Here is a 19,310-nt window from a genome sequence, read left to right on the forward strand (position 1 = left end):
GTACGGCGGATGCGTGAATGAAGGTACTCTAGGCTGCAGAGCGGTCGGTTCCCGTGATGTCACTTGGGACCACGAAAACGCACGATTGAGCGGGAAAATCAAAATTTTAACCTAAATTGATTAATTTCTCAGTGAATAAAGCACCGTTTGTATCCGGACAAGCGCTGGGGGCACTATAAAACACGAAATCTTTCGAATAAAACCAACTTGCATTTTCTCTTCATGGCTCCTTTAAAACATTTTTGGCACAATTCAAAATTACCCTAGATAATGTATACATAGAACAGAATAGTAGTACCACAGATAATGGCAAGTGCAAGTGAGTGGATTAAAATTATCTATATATACACAGCAGCAGCCTTCACTTCACACTTTGCATCACGTATTTTCACTGGACTGTGCCTCGTATTTCTTCGCTCGCTTTGTCTTTTCCCTTGCGAGAAAGTTCTTGAATGACTCGTACTCTTTCTTCTCTTCCTCGTCTGCAATGAAAATAATAATTATAAAGCCATCACACACATAACCTTCAAACACTCAAATGCATGCAAACTCTGCACACTTGCATCCAATTACGTGCCCCTCTTTTCATTGGGCCGCATATGTTGCAACATTACTGCACAAGTTGCAACATATTGCAACATATGTTGCAACTGATGCAACATTATTCTTCCACAACTACTAGGAGGAAAATATGACCAAATGGGTACAAGACAGAATAGTGCTTTCAGAACTGCAATCAAACATGCTCAAGCAAGCTTGGCAGGGTTAGTGCCTTGCCCTAGCCGACAAGTGTGCTGCAATTCGTTCCTTGAAATTCAAACAGCTCAATTCGATTAACTACTGTTTCCCAAAACGCTATGTGGCACTGAAATGGCTGCTTAATCTGTAGAGCCGCATTACCTTGGTTTACAAATTTGAAAGGTGTTAATTTCATTTGATTACAAAGACAGCCATTTTCTCAAACCACACGTGCTCCATCTGCAACCTTAGTTTTCGAGCAAGACAGGCGGCACCATGCCTTTGGCTGGTAAAATGTGACAACGGCACACAACTGCAGTGCACTTGCAAATCAAAGTCTCACTGCACCTTCATCATCTATGGGGTGCTCCTCTTCAGAGTCTTCTTCATCGCTCATACCTGGCTGCACATAGATGCTGTCTTCGGCAGCAGGCATAGTACCTAGGATAATGAGGTTAAGGAAATGACAAAACCATGGTTTGCCTCAAACATCTTAATCATTCGTAAGGCTCATTGGTTGACTGATGGGGAAACCATGCCAAGGTTGGTGAACAAGTAGGCGATCGTGCTGTCGTGTCTCGGCACTACAGCTGTGACACCATAAATGTAACCAACACCACAAATGTTTTGAATGGTACTGCATGAGTGCAGAAAGACGTATATTTACATTTATCATATGTACTAATTAGAGTTACAAGGTTACTAAGTTTAGTACACAATCCATAATTGTTCCCTTGTCTCAAGCAACACTTTTTTTCTTCTTTCAGCCACTAACTGGGCAGTTATGCACTTGCTGTAGAATTCTTTCACAGGCCAGATCTTCTTGAATACAGAACTATCGTCAACACGCTCGCACGGAAAACAGAAAAGCACTTGCTTGCTGTATTTTTAACACTTTGCACACAAGAACACCAGTTTGGTCTATCTAAAAGGGAACAGTGCACAGGTATCCGACACAGCCAGCATTCCGCTGCCTGTGGCAACATGCCTGACCCCGTGGAAAGTACAAGAGTGGAACCTGTAGTGCCTCTACTACCTGTGAGCGGGACGCTGTCTCCCTCGGCCATGTCCAGCTTCAGCCGCTCCAGCTGCTTAGCCTGGTCAGCCAGGGCCGTTTCCTCCTGCCAACACAGCACCACACAACTGCTCTTCACTCTCACCCATGAGGACGCTTTGCTCAAAGGGCACTTGCAACCTTTTGACACCAGCATAAATGGCGAGAAGCACAAGACCAGCATTTGAATATTACATGCATGCATCATGCACACACTTCGTTCCCTGAGAAATTTGTTTCTTCTACGGTTAAACTTCAGCCATGCTTCCCAAGATGAGGACACACATTACAAAAGCGCAAATATCACCTTGAAACTGCAGAATGTGTAACTCTACGGATACAGCCACCTAGCCATAAAAGCGTTCCAATGACGGATTCTGGCATGTAACGCTAGTCTTGTGAAGACAGATCAGAAGTTTGGGGAAAGTAGTGACACATGAAATGTGGCAAGGAGTGGAGTGAATGGTGCCAAGAAATAATCCTATGAAAAGGGTGACATGTGCAACAAGGGGAATGACGAGAAGGGCAGCGGGGAAGTCCAAAAGCAGTGGCAAGAGGTTCATCTTACACAACCTCCTATAAGTACTCTTCTTTCCGCATAGCTTTGTGACGAGGAGCTGAGCAAGATGGGCTGAAATGCGCCGTTCTGTTGTTACGACAACTCTCCTGCTGCAACTAGCTCAGTGGACTGTCACTGTGGGTGTTGCAGAAGCAGCGAACTATCACATGCGCTGAAAAAGTGAGCCCCTTACCTTTTTCTTCTTCAGCCGCTCATACTCAGGGAGGTAGACCCTGCATGGCGAGAGAGAATGGGCATTCAGGGAAGGCACTGCACATTGTGCACAGACACTGCTGAATACTCTCCATAAATAATGCCTGTACATATGCGAAAAGAAAATCTGCAAATCAGAGACACAAATGAGCAGAGCTTAGTCAGTTGGCAGGCTCGTGCAGAAAGGATACGCCTCCTGAAACATCCTATTACAGACATAACATAATGCACACTTCAAGCAACTCCATGGTAAAACTGCATGCAGCAGCAGATATGTGGCAGTCTTCAGCTGCCACAGGACAGCAGAGAGTGTAATGTGCTACGGTAGTAAGAACATTGAAAGAGTAATGTGCTATGGTAGTAACATTTGTGCTGAGGTCAATATCCTTGCTTACCTCACCTTTTGAATTATTTTCTCCTAGAGCATGACCAAAAGATAAATTCACTTTGGCAGCTAACTGACCTGCTATATTTATTAGAGAACTGTGCCTGGCTGCTTCAGCTGTGTTGCAAAGAAAAGCAACCTTGTCTAAAATTTGTTAAGGCTGAATGTGAAACTAGCATAGAATTGGATGCTACTCAATACTCCAGCAATGGCAGCTCTTTTTTATTGGTTCGAGATACAGTCATAACTTCGAAGAAACCCACCTTTAGTCATTTCACAATTTAAAAAACACTCTGTTTGCCAAGCAGTGAGCTATCAGTTTTATATTACCCAGTCTGGTGAGGTTCCTGGCTTAAGGAGTACTCACACGAGATTCTCACGTCGTGTTTTTTTTTGTTTTTTCCTGTCATGGGTACCAGCCCACTAATCATAGAATGGCACACTAGATGGCAGGTCGCAGTGTAAATAATTATTTAAAGCCTCGTTTATTTGTGTGTCAGCTTCAGTTTTGACAAAACAAACACCGAAGCAGCCGCCATGACAGGAGGGCGCTTGCAACGTCACTGTTCTTGTCGCACCACTGCCAGTGTGGATGTGCGCGCCCAGACCGGCCGTGGTCTCCACCATCTCCACGCGCTTGGGCAGCTTGATGTCAGTCCTAAAACCTGTGACGTGATACACACGCCAGAGCAGCGCACACCAACCGCAGCCACTGCATTGGCCATGCCAAGGGGCCCTCACTTTGGCAGTTCGAGGCCAGGAGGAGCAGATGGTGTCATGCTGATCCCGACTGTGAAAGGGTATCCGTTCTGAGCTTTCTCGTGTGTGCAAAGATTAAAATGGATTTAGGATATGTTATACTGAAATGCCGTAGCTCAAAATGAGCTACACTTGTCGCAAGCAAGGTTTTTACAAATGTTCGTCCATCCGAAAGGTTCACTCACGTGTCATACTCTTGACGAGCTTTCTCGAGCGCCTCGAAGAATTCGGGCACACCCTTCCCCGTGACTGCGGACACGCCGACAGCGCTGAGGTTGGCGTAGAACTCGTCCAGGACCAGGCTAAGGGAGCGGCTCAGGTTGGAGATGTGTGACGTCTCCCCCTGGAGGGCGTCCTGGAAGGCCTCAAAGTCCCGCATCCACTCCACCGCAAACTGGTGGTCCACTACGTCCACCTGCACCGGGCGCAGTTTGGAAGAAAAAAGGGGGCGCTCACATAGACAGCAATAAAAATAAAAAAAGAAGAAAGAGAAGGAAGACCTAAAAAATCAACGGCAGCATCTCCACTCCGTGGATGATGGGCGAGGGTGCGGAGTACGGGGACTCGAAACGACATCCAAGTTGCGGAGTACGGGGACTCGAAATGACATCCAAATGACATCCAAATGACATCCTCGAAATGACATGCCGACTGTCATTTGATTTGAGCCGTGAGTTGCACCTTGATTATTCCCTAAATGAAACTGCAACTCACGGCTCAAATGGAATTTCGCTAGATTTTCGCTTGATGGTGGTGTGTGCACGGACGGACGCGGACGGACATTGGGAGGTCCCAAGGTACTCTGCACCGTTACAGGCGAGGGAGTCAGCCGTCAGACTCTCGAGTACTAACTCATGGTCGTAGCCCAATGGGTAAGACAACTGACACTAACTCTGTCTGGTCTACCAGACACAGGCTCAAATCCTGCTGGTACCTGTGTGATTTTTGGCGATTGTAAATGCTATGCGCACGGACACGGATGGACATTGTGCGGTCCTAAGATACTCCGCACCTAAAATCAACGGCAGTTTTGAGTTTTCATGTTCCACACTTCACCCCACGTTTTTCTCGTTCAGCATACAAGTGAACTAACCTACCTTGTTCATGGCGATGACGAAGGGCAGCTTGGTCCTGTAGAGGATGCTACAGGCGTACAGCATGTTGGACATGAAGGTGACGGGGTTCACGCTCCGCACTATGTCCATCACGTACACCACCACAGTAGGGAACTCAGACGCCTGAAACGGAACGGCAACAGCGTGGCGCCAATCAAGCGTAGTTAAAATCAGCAAGCATTGCAAAATGGTTGCATGGCCAATAAATAAGCAGAATAAAAAAATCCAATGGCATCTGAAGAATGTTGCAGGGGGATGCGCAATCGTTATCATGCCTTTCACTTAAAAAAAAAAAGTAGGATAAAAAATACAGAGTTGCATGTTTGCTTACCAATGTCTCTGTGATGATACTCCCAGAAGCCGACCACGTGAAAACTTCGATCTGGCCCGGAGTGTCAAAAATTACGTACCTGCAAAACCACCACAAAAACGATTGTTTTATAACAAGAGCTCCACAGGGGGGAAAAAAAAAGAAAAGGAAAATGGGAAAAGTATAGTGGAAATGCTTCTGCTACTCACTCAAGCTCAGACTTTCGCTTGTGTACAAGCTGCATGACCTGCACGGGCAAGCAAACAAACAGGGTATTAGGCAACATGCAAGACTGGGCACTTCGCTTTGTGCCAGGGATCTTTCACTTCCTGTTTTATGTCTCAGCAAAAGTCTATTTGCCCATGAGAAATACAAATAATGCAGATTTTGTGCTTCCCCCACCTTTATTAGCAAGGCCTCTGGTCTTTGACTTAGGGTTACTAATGTGGATGTAGTTATATGTCCTAACACACGGTTCCCTAATACCAATAACATAAAAACAAGCAGAAGAAATACAGGGCTTTAACCAGCAGACTGCATTTCACTAGCAAAACAGAGGATGAGGACGAAGATGAGGCACACAGTACGCTCACTAGACTTTCAACTGAAATTCTATTCGCGTACATGAAACATAGAAAGATAACAGAAAGCAACACCTTTTTCCCATCACATCTACTCACCACCGCACACATGCCAAGCCATGCATCGTGCTTGCACCCTCGTAAAGAGCATAACCCCCTCTGTGTGAGAGTAATCAAAGGTGTGCTCACATAACCGTCTGCTTCCCTGTAGATTTGATAGGCCTCATTAGGTAATCTCCCGCCTGGTCTAGTCGTGTCCACATCCTAACACTTGTGTGTCATCATACACTAGGACGCACCCAGGGCACCGCTTACAATGGTTGGCCAGGTGGCCCCCCCCCCGTCGCAAGCAACGACACCACTGCTTGGTGCTCCCTCAGTCCGTCATTTATACACCGCCCCATCTGTCCTACATAGCATTTGCCAAAGGGCAATGGGATGCAGTGAATGACACCTTCTTTACAGGTGACACACTTGGTGGCATGTTCTTTGGTGCATGCATGGCATGGTTTCTCGTTTACAGCAGGGCACATCTGCATCATCTTGCCAGGTGCGGTGGCTAGTACGTCAACACCGCATTCCCCCCCCCCCACTTTTTTAGGCGGTGCGTCAGCTGATCTGATGTACGTACAGCACAGTTACATGTAGAAAACTGATTTGGTTGGCGTCGTTTCCAATTGGAGAACACATACCAGCTTTAACCGGAAACAAGACATACCCACGAAACACAGCGGGGCCAAGTCAGGAGGAACTGGTGGCAAGCGAGCTTTCACCAAACTTTTCTCGAGACCATTTTTATCTCAGAAAAGTTCAGTTATAGACAGTGAATTCTGTGTCTGAAAAAGTTCTAAAAGTCTCCTCTTTGCGCACTCATTAAATATTCAAATCATGCATGTTTCATTGCCCACCACCAACGACAACTCCAGAAAGTGTTGTAAGTGCAGAGCACTTAAGGTGGCCAGCTTGTCATCGTAGCTCATCCGGGGTCACAGCATCTAGCCACCACAGTAACACAGTGTCATGCACCCAAACAGGGGCTTCGAAAAGATCACCGCTTCCCCTGGTCAGGATAGAACCCAAGTCCCTTGCATTACGAAGCCCGTGTCAACCCCATTGCGCAACACAGACATGCGATACTCATGCAAAGTGTTAGGGGCAATCTTTGCGCTGCGCCGTCGTCACGGAGGCTGCCATTGCTAGGCCGCAAATAAGTACACCATAAAATAAAATAAGAGAAAAATCATGAATTCAGGCAACAATGCCCTAAAGTTGATAAAAACTCAATCCAGTGCCTCTTTATACGCTTTTTCTGGGACTACGGCACCCTCTCGACTACTTTCGGTATCAACACCAGGCTGATACAGAAACTGGTCAAGAGAGGGTGACAACCCCTTTGGTGAACCACTACTCTGCACTTGTCAGCTTTCACATTGAGTGAAACTGCCTTAATTTCTTTACTCACTGACATAAGAAAATCATGCAGACACCCATGGATCCATCCTAGAATCACCACCCATAACCACCCACTTAGTGCATCACACTGGCTATGAGCAGCGGGCACTCCATACTATTTGGCTAACTTTGTTGCGCCCTACCTGGTCAAAGCGTGTGGAGAAAAGGTTGAGTGCCGTGACGATGCCACCATTGGGACCCAGGCCATACCTGATGTGGGCTAAGGACGCAGCACACCACAGAGCTCACATACAAATTGCGAGAAAGGAAATGGAGTACGCACTTCCCGCCCATGCATGCTGCTGGTCTGCACAATTCTGGTGGCAGGCTGTAGACTTGAGCATAAGGCACAATAAAATTAGGATGCCTTTTTCTTCACCTTGGCGAAGGAAGGCAACCTTATCAGAAGAACCTGCCCATTACAAAGGAGCGCAGTTACAAACCCACGGGTACTTGAGTGTGCAGCTATCTGCTACCTGCTTGGACAGAACAGTGCACACAGTACCACAATAATGGTGGAACAACATTACCAGTAAAATTGGGTTATTGCTGTAGCCAGCCGAACGAAACTCCTGTTTGCGTCCTAGTTTCACAGCATATTTCGCCAATCCATGCTTACACAGCCAAAGTGGGAGCCTGGAAGCAACCTTCAAATTCAAGTTGTGGTTTGCCTTTCTGGCCCAATGTTTGATCCAGCAAGCTCAGCCAAACCAGCAACAACAAGCTGCACCTGAGTGCCACGCACAAGACAACTGAACTGTGAAAATAGAGGTGCTGTGAAAAAAGAAAGGTCTCATTTCTCAGTGCTAGCATAAGACTCCCAGAACGGTGTGCAAAAACATGATACGAATGAGTGTGAAACGGTTGTGACTCTACTGTTGTTCTGCTCTCACTTTGATTGCTGCAGTTACTTTTTACCATATTGAAACCCTTCGAACCAAGTCAACAAACAGATTCTGAAACCTTCAATAAAGTCATTTATATAATCGAGAACATAAAAATGCATTCGAATGTATGAAAATACACAAAATACTAAAAATAAGGGTGGGTTCTCCGCCGATTCCAGGAAGAGGGAATGAACGACATGTCTTGGAGCAGGACAGTTTGCCCTTTTCACTCTAGATGACCTGAAGTAACTCGGTGTCATCTTGAGACCAAATGATGCTCTAAATACGAATCACCACCAACTGGCCTTGGCCGGTCTGGGCCAGATTTGTTTCTTTTACAGCAGCTGAACGTTCAGGCTCCCCTCACATCAGCCTGCATGTTTCCAATTTCTGGTTATGACTGAGGCAAGTTATGCAAATTGCGATATATTATACTTCTGCCTCCATGTCCTCACAATGTTAAAAAATGGGTCTAGCATAAGACTCCCAAAAGTGAATTTTTATCAGCGAAGGAGCTTGGGCTCAGTGGTTACGATTCCCACCTTCGAATCTGTGGTGCTAGGTTCAATCCCCCGCACTCCCAAAAGTCTGAAAAATGGAATTATCTATCATTGCAGTTGTAATCCAGAATAGCGCTATTCTGGTAGAGTACGAAAAAAGATTGAATACGACATGCCTTGGTGGCAAAAACCCACAGCATTGAGGACATTGTGCCATCTCTGTGTGGCTCTTTTGCAGCAAGTTTGCATTAATGATCCCAAGAGTTACCCCCAAAAAATGCAGTTTTCCAGGTACCCTTCAGATTTTCAAACTATAAAAAAGTTAAGGTCAGCATATGTTATTTCAACCAGCAAGCAAGCCACTACTACACTGCGCTATATTTGGCAAGGGTGGCATGTACAATATCACGACAACACTTTACAAAACACATCACACAAGGATACTGCTTCATAACTTCCTTGTACTTGACTGTGTCCCTGATGTCTGCAAAAGGAAAGAAAACTCATTACCCTTCGTGTTACCCTATTACCCTTTGAAAACTCATTTACCCTTTGTATAAATCTTGCACTTCCACAATGTATGTGCCCTTCCTGCAATAATCCCTAATTGGGATTCGTAGTATGTGTAAATAAATAAATAAATAACATCTTGCTTCTAGACCGGCCGAATAGACCGACTTTATGAGTCAACAAGCACAAATTCAGATGTCTTGCATTGTCCCTCATGCACTTTTTTTCAACAGTCCAAATACACCAATCTTCTTCAAAAGTAAAATTACATAGTTTTAGTATAGCTGGAAGCGTGCAGCAGCTAATCAGCAGAATCGTAAATTTTTAGCAAAGTTATTATTTCAGAATGATAAAAGAAAGCAAAGGAAGTATAGTACAAGGATGGGAAATGCATAAGCATCATCTTGTAGAGCTTGCCTTGTTAGCAAGTTGGTGCATTTACACCCAATTTTACTGTAGTCCACTACTAACAACCAGCAGATGTGTACGGTACACTTTGGTGGCATTAATTTCACTTTAAAATTCCAGCACAGATAACTAAACATAATAAACAGAGTGCATTCTTATGCAGATGCATTTCAATGCTTTGCACACAGGACTTGAAATAGAAGTGTAGTTGATAAAGCGTATATTGCCTTTCATACACTGAATTCACTAAGCACCTGTTCTAAAATATCTTAATCGAAAAGCTGGAAAAATAATATGGGAAAAGAAAATGTGACCTAAGAATGGCAAACAAATTAAGCACAAAAATCAAGTCTACTTTAATTTTTTTTTGTAACAATCTCATTAACCTGTTCTCCCCTAAATGACATCTCTTCCACAGGCAATGGCAGCGAGATACTCACCCACATTTGCTGGGTACGGCACTTCGCTACAAGCTGGGTCAAGGTTGACGACGTACGGTGGCCTCTTGACTGAATGGAGATGAGCTGTCACCCTCTGCAACAGGTTGAGCACAAACATAGTCACGAGTGCTCCAGCCTCCAAGGCAGTATAGATGGTATTCACTGAAAAGTGTAGCTGTCAATTTCTTTGCTTGGCAACACTGGAAATGGCCACGGACAAGGCGCGGCTTGTGCCACAGCTCCCGCAAGCCGCAGAAAAGAAAAAAAAAATACCGGCGTGCGTCGTCTGCTTCATTTCAACCCGATTCTGAATGGTGGTGTCAACAGATAGGTTATAAATCACGCTCACATTGGAGTCGAGGCATTACTTTGCATTCGGTGGAGTAGAGTTTGGAACATCCAGCACACATCATGTGCTTAGCACGGACAAGGACCACCATTCCGAGGAGCCTGACGTAACCAGTGACGGCGCACTCACATGAATACAAGCTATACCTGAACTCTTCCATAGCTGACCTGAAACACAACTTGAATCTTCTCGCCAGAACGACTACACTATTTTACGCTGCTTGTTTACCTCAACGGTGAAGCCCAGTGCAACTAAAATGAGAGCTTATCTTCTGCACGCATGCCCGTACACATTGCAAACTGCCTCGCACCTGGACCCAGGTTGTTTTGCCTGATCCTGCCATGCCGAGGACAATGACGCACGTTGGCAGCCGCTCGCTCTCCATCTTCTCTGAATGCGGCTCTCCCCCACCAGTAGCCATGGTTTCAACCTAGAGGGCAGAGAAAGAAATCTTGTCAAGAGAAAAAAGAAGCCCATTGTACTGAAGTGACCAACTACAGAAGGCCACCCTGACCAGCTACACAAGGCTAGGACTCTGCGCTTGCTTGTCTGCACCTCTCCCAGAAAACAGACACTGAGAGACAACGTAATGCAGAACGGTGTGCAAAAACATGATACGAATGAGTGTGAAACGGTTGTGACTCTACTGTTGTTCTGCTCTCACTTTGATTGCTGCAGTTACTTTTTACCATATTGAAACCCTTCGAACCAAGTCAACAAACAGATTCTGAAACCTTCAATAAAGTCATTTATATAATCGAGAACATAAAAATTATCCCATGTTAACATTTTTTCATTAGCAAGACACTCAGTTACTTTGCTTTTGTGTTCAATTCATACACAAAGGAATTACTTCTCAGACCTCCCCACAACTGCCTTTCCTTCAACGATAAACTGTTTGTGATACACCTGTCCAAGTTCCTTCAATGATAAACTGTTTGTGATACACCCGTCCAAGTTCCATTTTTATTGGTGTAATACAGCACAGAACAGATTATTTCGTGTCTGTTTTTTTTAAAGAACTTCCTAAAACAAGGGTTGTTTGCAAATTTGTTCGCAAGATCAAGCGTATGAATGCATTAAAGGGGTACTAAAACACACTCAGAACATGATCAATTAACTCGGGCAGTTATGGGGTTATGTGCTGAACGACACTGCAACCTAATGCAGTTTTTTTAGAAGCAGAGGAAGCTCACAATTGCAGAGCAAAGTTTGCCACCTCTCTCTTTTGTTTACTTCACGCCCCCACCATCGATTACCCCGCTTTTACACGTCATCAAGGAGCAGAGATTCTGGCTATTCGGCAGCTTGCTTCATGCATTAATGGTAACATTCAAGCATTGCACCACCATTTCTTTGCCGACATGCCTGCAGAACACTTATGTGCTGATGTTATGATGCTTAACTTGGTTGTGTACTCATAAGACACCACAACCACACAGTGAAATCAAAGCATATCTTCACTGACATGGGCATAACGACGCTGGTCATGGCTTTCGCAAGCATGACGGTATCTTCCACGGCGTTTGACAAGACATGGAAGGAAATATGCACTCCTTCGATAAAGAATATCATCCTTACTTCTCATCACATTAACAAAATTGTTCTGGGAAGAGATCCAGGACCCCTTGGGCTCCACTGCATCTGCTGAAAGTGCTTGACGATTTCTTTAAAGCCAATCAACAGCTGTCAAGGGATTGTAATTTGTTTGTAAATCGGGAAATTTGAGAAAGTAGGTTCTAATTGCATGGCGTTCTACATTTTTTTAAATGCACGCTAATATTACCTCTGCATGACGCCATGACACTATACGTTAATTTGTTGGTATATACGAGTTTGTAAAAAAAATATTGTGGAGATACAACTTCATTTCATTGGTGCTTCTGTGGCCACTGCTCTTCGTATCTTCAAAGTTTTGGTAACTGCTGCATTAATTTTTGCAACATTGATTCCCTAGTTTGTTTGTGTGTGCCGAATCTTGCCAAACGCCGCTTGCGAGTGTTAGATTGGCAGTGACTGTACTCAAGGAAGTTATGTCCAAAATCTACAATTTTGGATTTGTGTCCTTTACTTTTATGAGGCATGGCGGCAACTACCCCACGCTGCAAATGGTCATTATTGAAGTCATCTTCCAACATACAGGGCGTGGAACCACTTAGGTAAGTGTTGTGCAAGTACTCTTCTTCGGCAGGGACCTGGGCCTAGAAAAGAAATTAGTATGGTTTCACCTTGTATAGGAAACCTCACACAGCCAAGGGAAAAGGGCCCATGGAGTTGGGGTCGCTGGTAAAACCAATGTCTAGAGTGTTGACATGAAAATTGGTTTCGTTGTCCAACAGTATCCCAAGGTCTAGCTTGAAGAAACATGATTCCTAGCCGGCCTCTACACTTCTGCAGGCATAAGGTGTTTGAATCGTTTACCCTATGTCTTCGTGGAATGTTTGAAAACTTGTGTTGTATAAGGTTAGGCAAGCTTGGCTGGGTTATTTTACACTTGACATTTTTTGACCGGGCAGATGCCAGCTAGCCGGACGACTAAGTATTTCACTGAAATCTGCTATCTCGAGGAATCTGCATTGCTTTTTCCGTCTCTGCGTTTGCCATGTGAAATGACTAATATGCAAGACAAAAACCTGACGTGAAACCTGAACGTGAAACCTGAAGGTAAAAAAAAAACGTGAAACCTGAAGGTAGCCAAGCTACACGCAACCTTCACGACCATCACGAAGGTGGTGGTGGTGGTGCCAAAAGAGATGGCTCATACCCACTCAGGGGGATTGGCCAGGAAAGGGGCGCTCACAGAGAGAAATTACAAAGTAATTAAAGAAAGACATTTAAGGAGGTAAATAAAATATTAGGGAAATATATACAGAAAAAAAAAACTGCTCAAACATGAGACGTAGCATCAGGAAGTGTTGAAACCAACATAAAATAAAATAAAAAAATAAAGGAAAGAAAACATGAAAAGTACGTAGAGAAATAAAACAAGAAGGGAAGCTGGCGAAGGAGAGGCAGTGGGCGGGAAGGCACTGATAGTAGCGATCATACACGCAGGGATCTTTTTGAGGGAAGCCCGGCATGGCCTGGGGCTAACACGGGAGACGGCCAGATTCCGAAATGAACAAGTGCACGGCGGAGCAAAGATCTGCGCGGCTAAGACCCAGTGCCTTCGCCCCGAACGATAAGATCAGAGGAACAGACAGTGGGAAGGCCAATTTGTTAAAGCTGTTTTCCAAGTATCTTTTTCGTATGGAGGAGTACCGTCGGCAGGAGAGGAAAAAATGTTCAGCTGTTTCTAATTCGTTACAAAATGCACAGAGTGGTGAAGGGGCCAGATTGCAGCGATACAAGTAATAATTTAAGTTTGGGACACCACACCGAAAGCTGGTGAGGCTAACTTCACAAGCTCGTGACTGACTAATCCGGCACTTCCATGAGTGCCGAAGGTGCTCGAGGTCATAACTTGCGTACGCAGATTCCTCCATGCTTTGTAGCAGGCCTAATCTTCGAAAGCGTGCCGAGGTGACAAAATTTATGGGTGGTAGAACCTCCATCACTGGGCCATCCACTGCAATGCCCGCCAGAGTGTCGGCCGCTTCGTTGAGCCAGATACCTGCGTGTCCAGGCACCCATACCAAACGAAGTTTTTGTAAAGACGGAGGCAGTAAATACCCAAGGGCCCGACGTAGGGGAGAAGACTTTGAGCACGATAGGGCAGTGCAAACAGAAAGAGAATCTGTAAGCACAATTGCGTGATTTGTATCCGAATGTAGCTTTCTAAGGGCCAGAACAATCGCTAGATATTCAGCATGAAAAGATGTAGTGAAGTCAGGCAATCGGAGGGAAAACGCCCAATCCAAACCGGGAGAAAAAATTCCCACTCCTGCCTTCTCATTCCGCACAGAGGCGTCGGTTGCAATGATTACATGGGAGGGGAAACCGGTAAGGTGATCTTGCAAAAGGCCCGTTAAAAGGCTCAATGGGAGTAATTTAGCATTCGTGGGAAAAATTTCATCAAAGGCTATCTCTAAAGATGATACTGAATGATTAGGAACAGGGACAGACAAAAGGGCCACATGTAAGGGGTCTAGTAAAGACTGTACAACTATAACCTGCGGGCGTTTGAATCGGGGCCATGGACTGCTGAAAAACAGCGAAGGCCATGTTACGAAGGCAGTTTGCGGTCTAGATATGGGAGACCCCATTACCCTTATGAATGCGTCAACAGTGAGGACATGCATGCGGAAACGTAAAGGGGGAATTCTGGCTTCCATATACAAAACGTTGATCGGTACATATCGGGGAAGACCCAGGCATAGTCTTAGGACTTGACGTTCCAGCATTACTAGCGGCCGAAGTTTGTACTGAGGGCTTCCTGAAAAAAGCACACATCCAAATTCTAGGATTGGCCGGACGTACATTCGGTAGATCATTAATAAAGTGTCACGGCGCATACCAAATCTCTTATTACTTAATCTTCTCAAAACAGAGACAGACCGTGCTCCTTTGGTAGAAATATAATCAATGTGTGGGCGCCAATTCAGATTGTACTCATATATTATTCCCAGGTATTTTAAAGAATCGACCTGGGGAATGTTTTGTTGGCGGTAGCTGAGAGAAAAGGAGACTGGGCCCCCAGCCGGAAATACAAGGACAGCACTTTTTTGCACATTTAGGGTGAAGCAGAGGCCATCCAGCCAAATCTCTAAGGCGCATAAATAGGCCTGCAGGCGTACGTACAACGTGTGGATGTCCTTTCCTGACGCGAAAAAAGCAATGTCGTCAGCGTAAACGTACACCTGAATGTCTGGACTTATAGGAACAGAGCTCATCAAAATATTAAAAAGCACGGGAGACAAAACAGAGCCCTGGGGAACACCTCGGGTTTGAGAGTATACTGGAGAGGAGAGGCCCTGCTGAGAACAGAAGAATTTTCTACCTGACAGAAAATTACCGATCCATGATATGATATAGTTTGGGAAAGGAAAACGCTTAAGTGCGTTAAAAAGAATTCTATACTCAACACTGTCATATGCTTTAGCGACATCCAAGGTAACTAGCACTGCAACTTCTTTTCGTGAGCGTGCCAATTGAATGCGGCTCTCCAGATCAATATGAGCAGACCATATAGAACAGCCCTGCCTGAAACCTACCTGCTTGGGGCTCAAGATGTTTTCGCATTCTAAGATATTTTCAATTCTACTGAGCAGAATTCGTTCTACCAATTTTACTACATTGGAAGTGAGGGATATAGGCCTAATGTTATCTATCACGAACCCCAACCTTTTGTTTTTAAGTAGGGGAACAATCTTTGCCAGTCGCCACTCAGGTGGGACCCACGAATGACGTAAGGAGTAGTTAATTACACGCAAAAGAGAGGCGGGGGACTCACTGAACAGAAGTTTTAGCATTTTGACTGTGATGCCATCAGGACCTGGAGCCGCGTCGGGGGCTCGACGTAATCCCTCCTCGAGCTCTTCCAGAGTTACTTCTACAAAGTTGTCCTGTCCATATCCGGTAAGGATGGATGGCGCCACCGATGTGAAACGCTGTTGTAATCCCTGTGCAATCCCGTTGAGAAAATCCTGGGTTTCATCCGGGGAAATGATAACCGACTCAACGTTCTGATCTGGGGGAGCTACTTTCCAACTACGTAGCACCTTAAACAGGGTGCTTTTTTTTCGTGGGTCCGATAGAAAAGAAAATCGTTGTGTCTTATATTCTTCCTTGGCCTTAGCAATAGTTCTTTTGAAAATTGCGCGAATGAATTTAAAACTACTCCAATTATCGGGGCACTGGTTGCGAAGCAGCCTCTTCCACGCAGCATTTCTGCGTCTCAACTCACGCGTGCACTCATCGTTCCACCAGAAACTGCAAGGGCCATCCCTAACCGATGACACTGTGAATTTTGAACGTTCTGTTACTTCGCTAATCAAATTTAAAACCTCCGTAGCTATACTCTCTTCGTCAACTGGGGCCATTGAAGAAAGAGCTGAGCGTAATGCTTTACCAAAGCGCGTCATATCTACGAATGATTGAACTTTCCGGTTCGGAGTTCGCACGGAGCATAAGATTTCGAAAAACACTGGAACGTGATCACTGTTGGTGGCATCAGAAACTGTGTCCCACTCTCTTACCAGACCTGGCGTAGAAAGAGTCAAGTCCACGACTGAGCGGGACTGGCCCCTTATGCAAGTTGTCACCCCGGAGTTATGACAGGAAAGGTTGTGATCTCCAATCCATTCCCATAATCTCCTACCGCATGCATCCGTGCGGTAGCCCCAGGATACGTGGTGAGAGTTGAAATCACCTGCTAAAACACTGTGGGGTTTGCTTGAGGCGAGAGCGGTATCTAATGGTTTCGTCGATGCAACACCAGATGGGAAGTATGCATTAATCACTGTGAAGGGAGTAGAGTTTGGAAGACAGATGTCAACGCCCAAAATTTCGCATTCACTTGATAACAGTGTAAAAGAAATAGATGCCCTGTGGCAGAAAGCCATGGAAACTAATGTAAGCAAGCCTCCGCCCCTACCTTGCCGGTCCAAGCGGAACGAGCGAAAGTTACGGACGGTAAAAAATTTAGAGGGAGATAGCCATGTTTCCTGGAGCAGAATAATATCCGGGGAGAGCTTAGATATTTGATAGGAGAGGTCAGGAGAAGCACTAATCGCGGAGCGGCAATTCCACTGCAAAACCCGGATCCGCCCTATAGCGACTCAAGCTGTGCAGAATCAATTGCCTGTTTTACAATGTCTCCAGACTTAGAAAAGCGAGCCATACCTTTTTTCGTTTTTGACTTAGGTCCCTTGTCTGTTTTTACATCTGTGGGAGAGCGAGTCCTCTTGCTTTTGAGTGGAGACGAAGGAAAAGCAGTCTCCATCTCAGAAGAGCTATCCTCAGTGGATGAGGAGACCGGTAGGGCATACATGCTTTCAGGGGGCTGGGAAGCAGCGAGGTTTGTATGCGATGCCAAAGGCACTCCAGTGGTTGTCATGGAGGAGCTGGATGTAGACGCACTCATCTCCTGAATACCCTGAGCTGATGATGAAGCAGAAGTTAACGGGAGAGCAGTGTCTGCAATGATTTCTGGATGTTGAGGGCGAGGAGAAGCAGGAAGAAGGGGAACCGCCTGAATAAACTCCGAAAGCTTCGCTGTCAGCAGCTGCATCTGGGCAAGGCACTGGGACATCGTGAGCACCAGCGGCTCCACATGTTTCGCAACTGCCTTCTCTGCTGCCGCGTCCATCATGCTTTTCAAAGCCGTCTCCGTAAGAGGGATCTGTTTAGACGTAGCACCTGCATAGCTAACGGCCCGTTCCTTGACAGTAGCTATAGCTTCACCGCGCGAGCACCGGCGTTTCTCGATTACTTCCACAATCCTCTCCTCCTGCGCACGAGCGGTGCAGCTGATTGAGTCCGCCGGGTGATCCTCGCCACAAAGGCAACATTTCACATCACCGCTTCACTGGGAATCCACGTGCTCTTCACCGCAAGTACAGCATCGAGCTACTGACTTACAGCCTCCCTGACTGTGGCCATAGTGCCAGCATTTGCGACACTGCAACGGTCTTGGTTTGAGGGGTTCGACTCGAAACAAAAGTGGCCACACTTTAATTTCTGATGGGCAGGAGCGGCCAATGAACGTTTAGATCCACGATTGCAGCCGATTTGCTTCTTCTTCGCTGCCACAAATTAACTGTGGACATGAATACTCCATCATTGTTTCTATAAATGTGCACGTCTTTCATTTTTTTTAAAGTGATAGCCATTGAATGTCACCCTGGTGGGGTGTACGCTATGATGTGTCCTACTCATTCCGAGCAAGTGTTGTCACGATTACGGCGAACGCTGGAGTTTTTTTGGCCAATCTCGCTAAATGGCTCGACAAACTTGGCTTGGCAAACATGCTCGGCTCGACAAACGTGCGTCGGGGACGCTGGGCAGTCGCCGCGAGGCACGCACACACGATTTTGGATTGGATTGGATCTGTAGCTATACCCCTATGAAATGGGTTGACACTCCCCGAGAACACCCGAATTTTCTTGGTTTTTTAACTGCCGGGTGGTCGCCGCAATCTTGGCCAATCTCCCTAAGCGGCTATGCTTGTCTTGACAAACGTGTGCAGGAGATGCCAGGCGGTCATCGCGTGGCCCACGCTCACGTGCGCGAGCTCGGCAATTTCTTGGTATTTTTTAACTGCGGTCACGAAAAATTACGATTTGCTAAACAGCTTCTCCGTTGAAAAGCGGTGTGACAAATTAGTATGTTATGCCTCTGAAAATGACAATCGAAAGGACAAACGAAAGCCGTTGAAACTGCCAGCTACAGGTGCTAGACTCTTAAGGTTTCCAAAAATACTAAGAAAACAATCCGCGAAAGAATTGAACAGCTACAGAACTGCCGTTAAAGGAACGAAACGTAAAGAACGCGCAAGTGAGAGACTAGTTTAGACGATCAAATAACCGTATAATGTCGCATAGCGGCAACACTTTTAAGTGATAAAGAATGCATTTAAAGAGACTTACACAACTTAACAAGTAACTCCCCCGCCGTACACGATTATAGCGCTCGAAACACACACAAATACAACGCGCACGACGGCTATACAGCACGCGGACACAACACACACTTCCGCGATGCTTCCATGCTTTGCTACCGCGCCAGCAATGTGGCTGTGGCTTGAACTTATGACGACTTGAAGAGCTTTATTGGCTTTGTGTCGTTAGCTCTGTGAGCGCCAGAGCAGTTCTGCCGCAGCGAGTTGAGCCCTTTTCAGAAGCGCCCTTTTCGAGCATGTCTAAATACACGTATTTAAACACATATAACCGCAATAACGACCTTTCCTGTATTTTTACAAGCCGGGTCTCCACACGCACGCCGCCAACAGCCCGGCGTAATGTCACATAGTGACATTACGTCGGTCTTGAACTTTGAAGTGAACAGCTCACAGAATTCCAGAGCTTTTGGACGCACGGAGCCCCACAAAGATGGCCGGAAATCTCGTACTAGAAGAACCCCAGTTCTTAGTACCTCTCGTGATACCAGTG

General features: G+C 45.7%; 1 protein-coding gene across 1 annotated transcript; it reads right to left on the reverse strand.

The window, feature by feature from the left end:
- Window positions 1–320: 320 nt before the first annotated feature.
- On the reverse strand, window positions 321–18,949 carry LOC144145220 (GPN-loop GTPase 1). The gene is made up of 13 exons (XM_077676758.1): window positions 18,789–18,949; window positions 10,571–10,690; window positions 9,912–10,005; window positions 8,998–9,037; window positions 7,310–7,376; window positions 5,343–5,380; window positions 5,155–5,233; window positions 4,806–4,946; window positions 3,894–4,123; window positions 2,545–2,584; window positions 1,775–1,859; window positions 1,087–1,179; window positions 321–482 (listed from the first exon to the last, which is right to left on the reverse strand). Exons 2-13 carry the CDS (start codon window positions 10,679–10,681, stop codon window positions 379–381), a joined length of 1,122 nt encoding a protein of 373 aa, XP_077532884.1. The 5' UTR covers window positions 10,682–10,690; window positions 18,789–18,949; the 3' UTR covers window positions 321–378.
- Between the last annotated feature and the right edge of the window lie 361 nt (window positions 18,950–19,310).

The sequence above is a fragment of the Haemaphysalis longicornis genome, unplaced genomic scaffold, assembly GCF_048455015.1.
Source record: "Haemaphysalis longicornis isolate Haplotype H1 unplaced genomic scaffold, Haemaphysalis longicornis Haplotype H1 scaffold_7, whole genome shotgun sequence".
NCBI classification, from domain to species: domain Eukaryota; kingdom Metazoa; phylum Arthropoda; class Arachnida; order Ixodida; family Ixodidae; genus Haemaphysalis; species Haemaphysalis longicornis.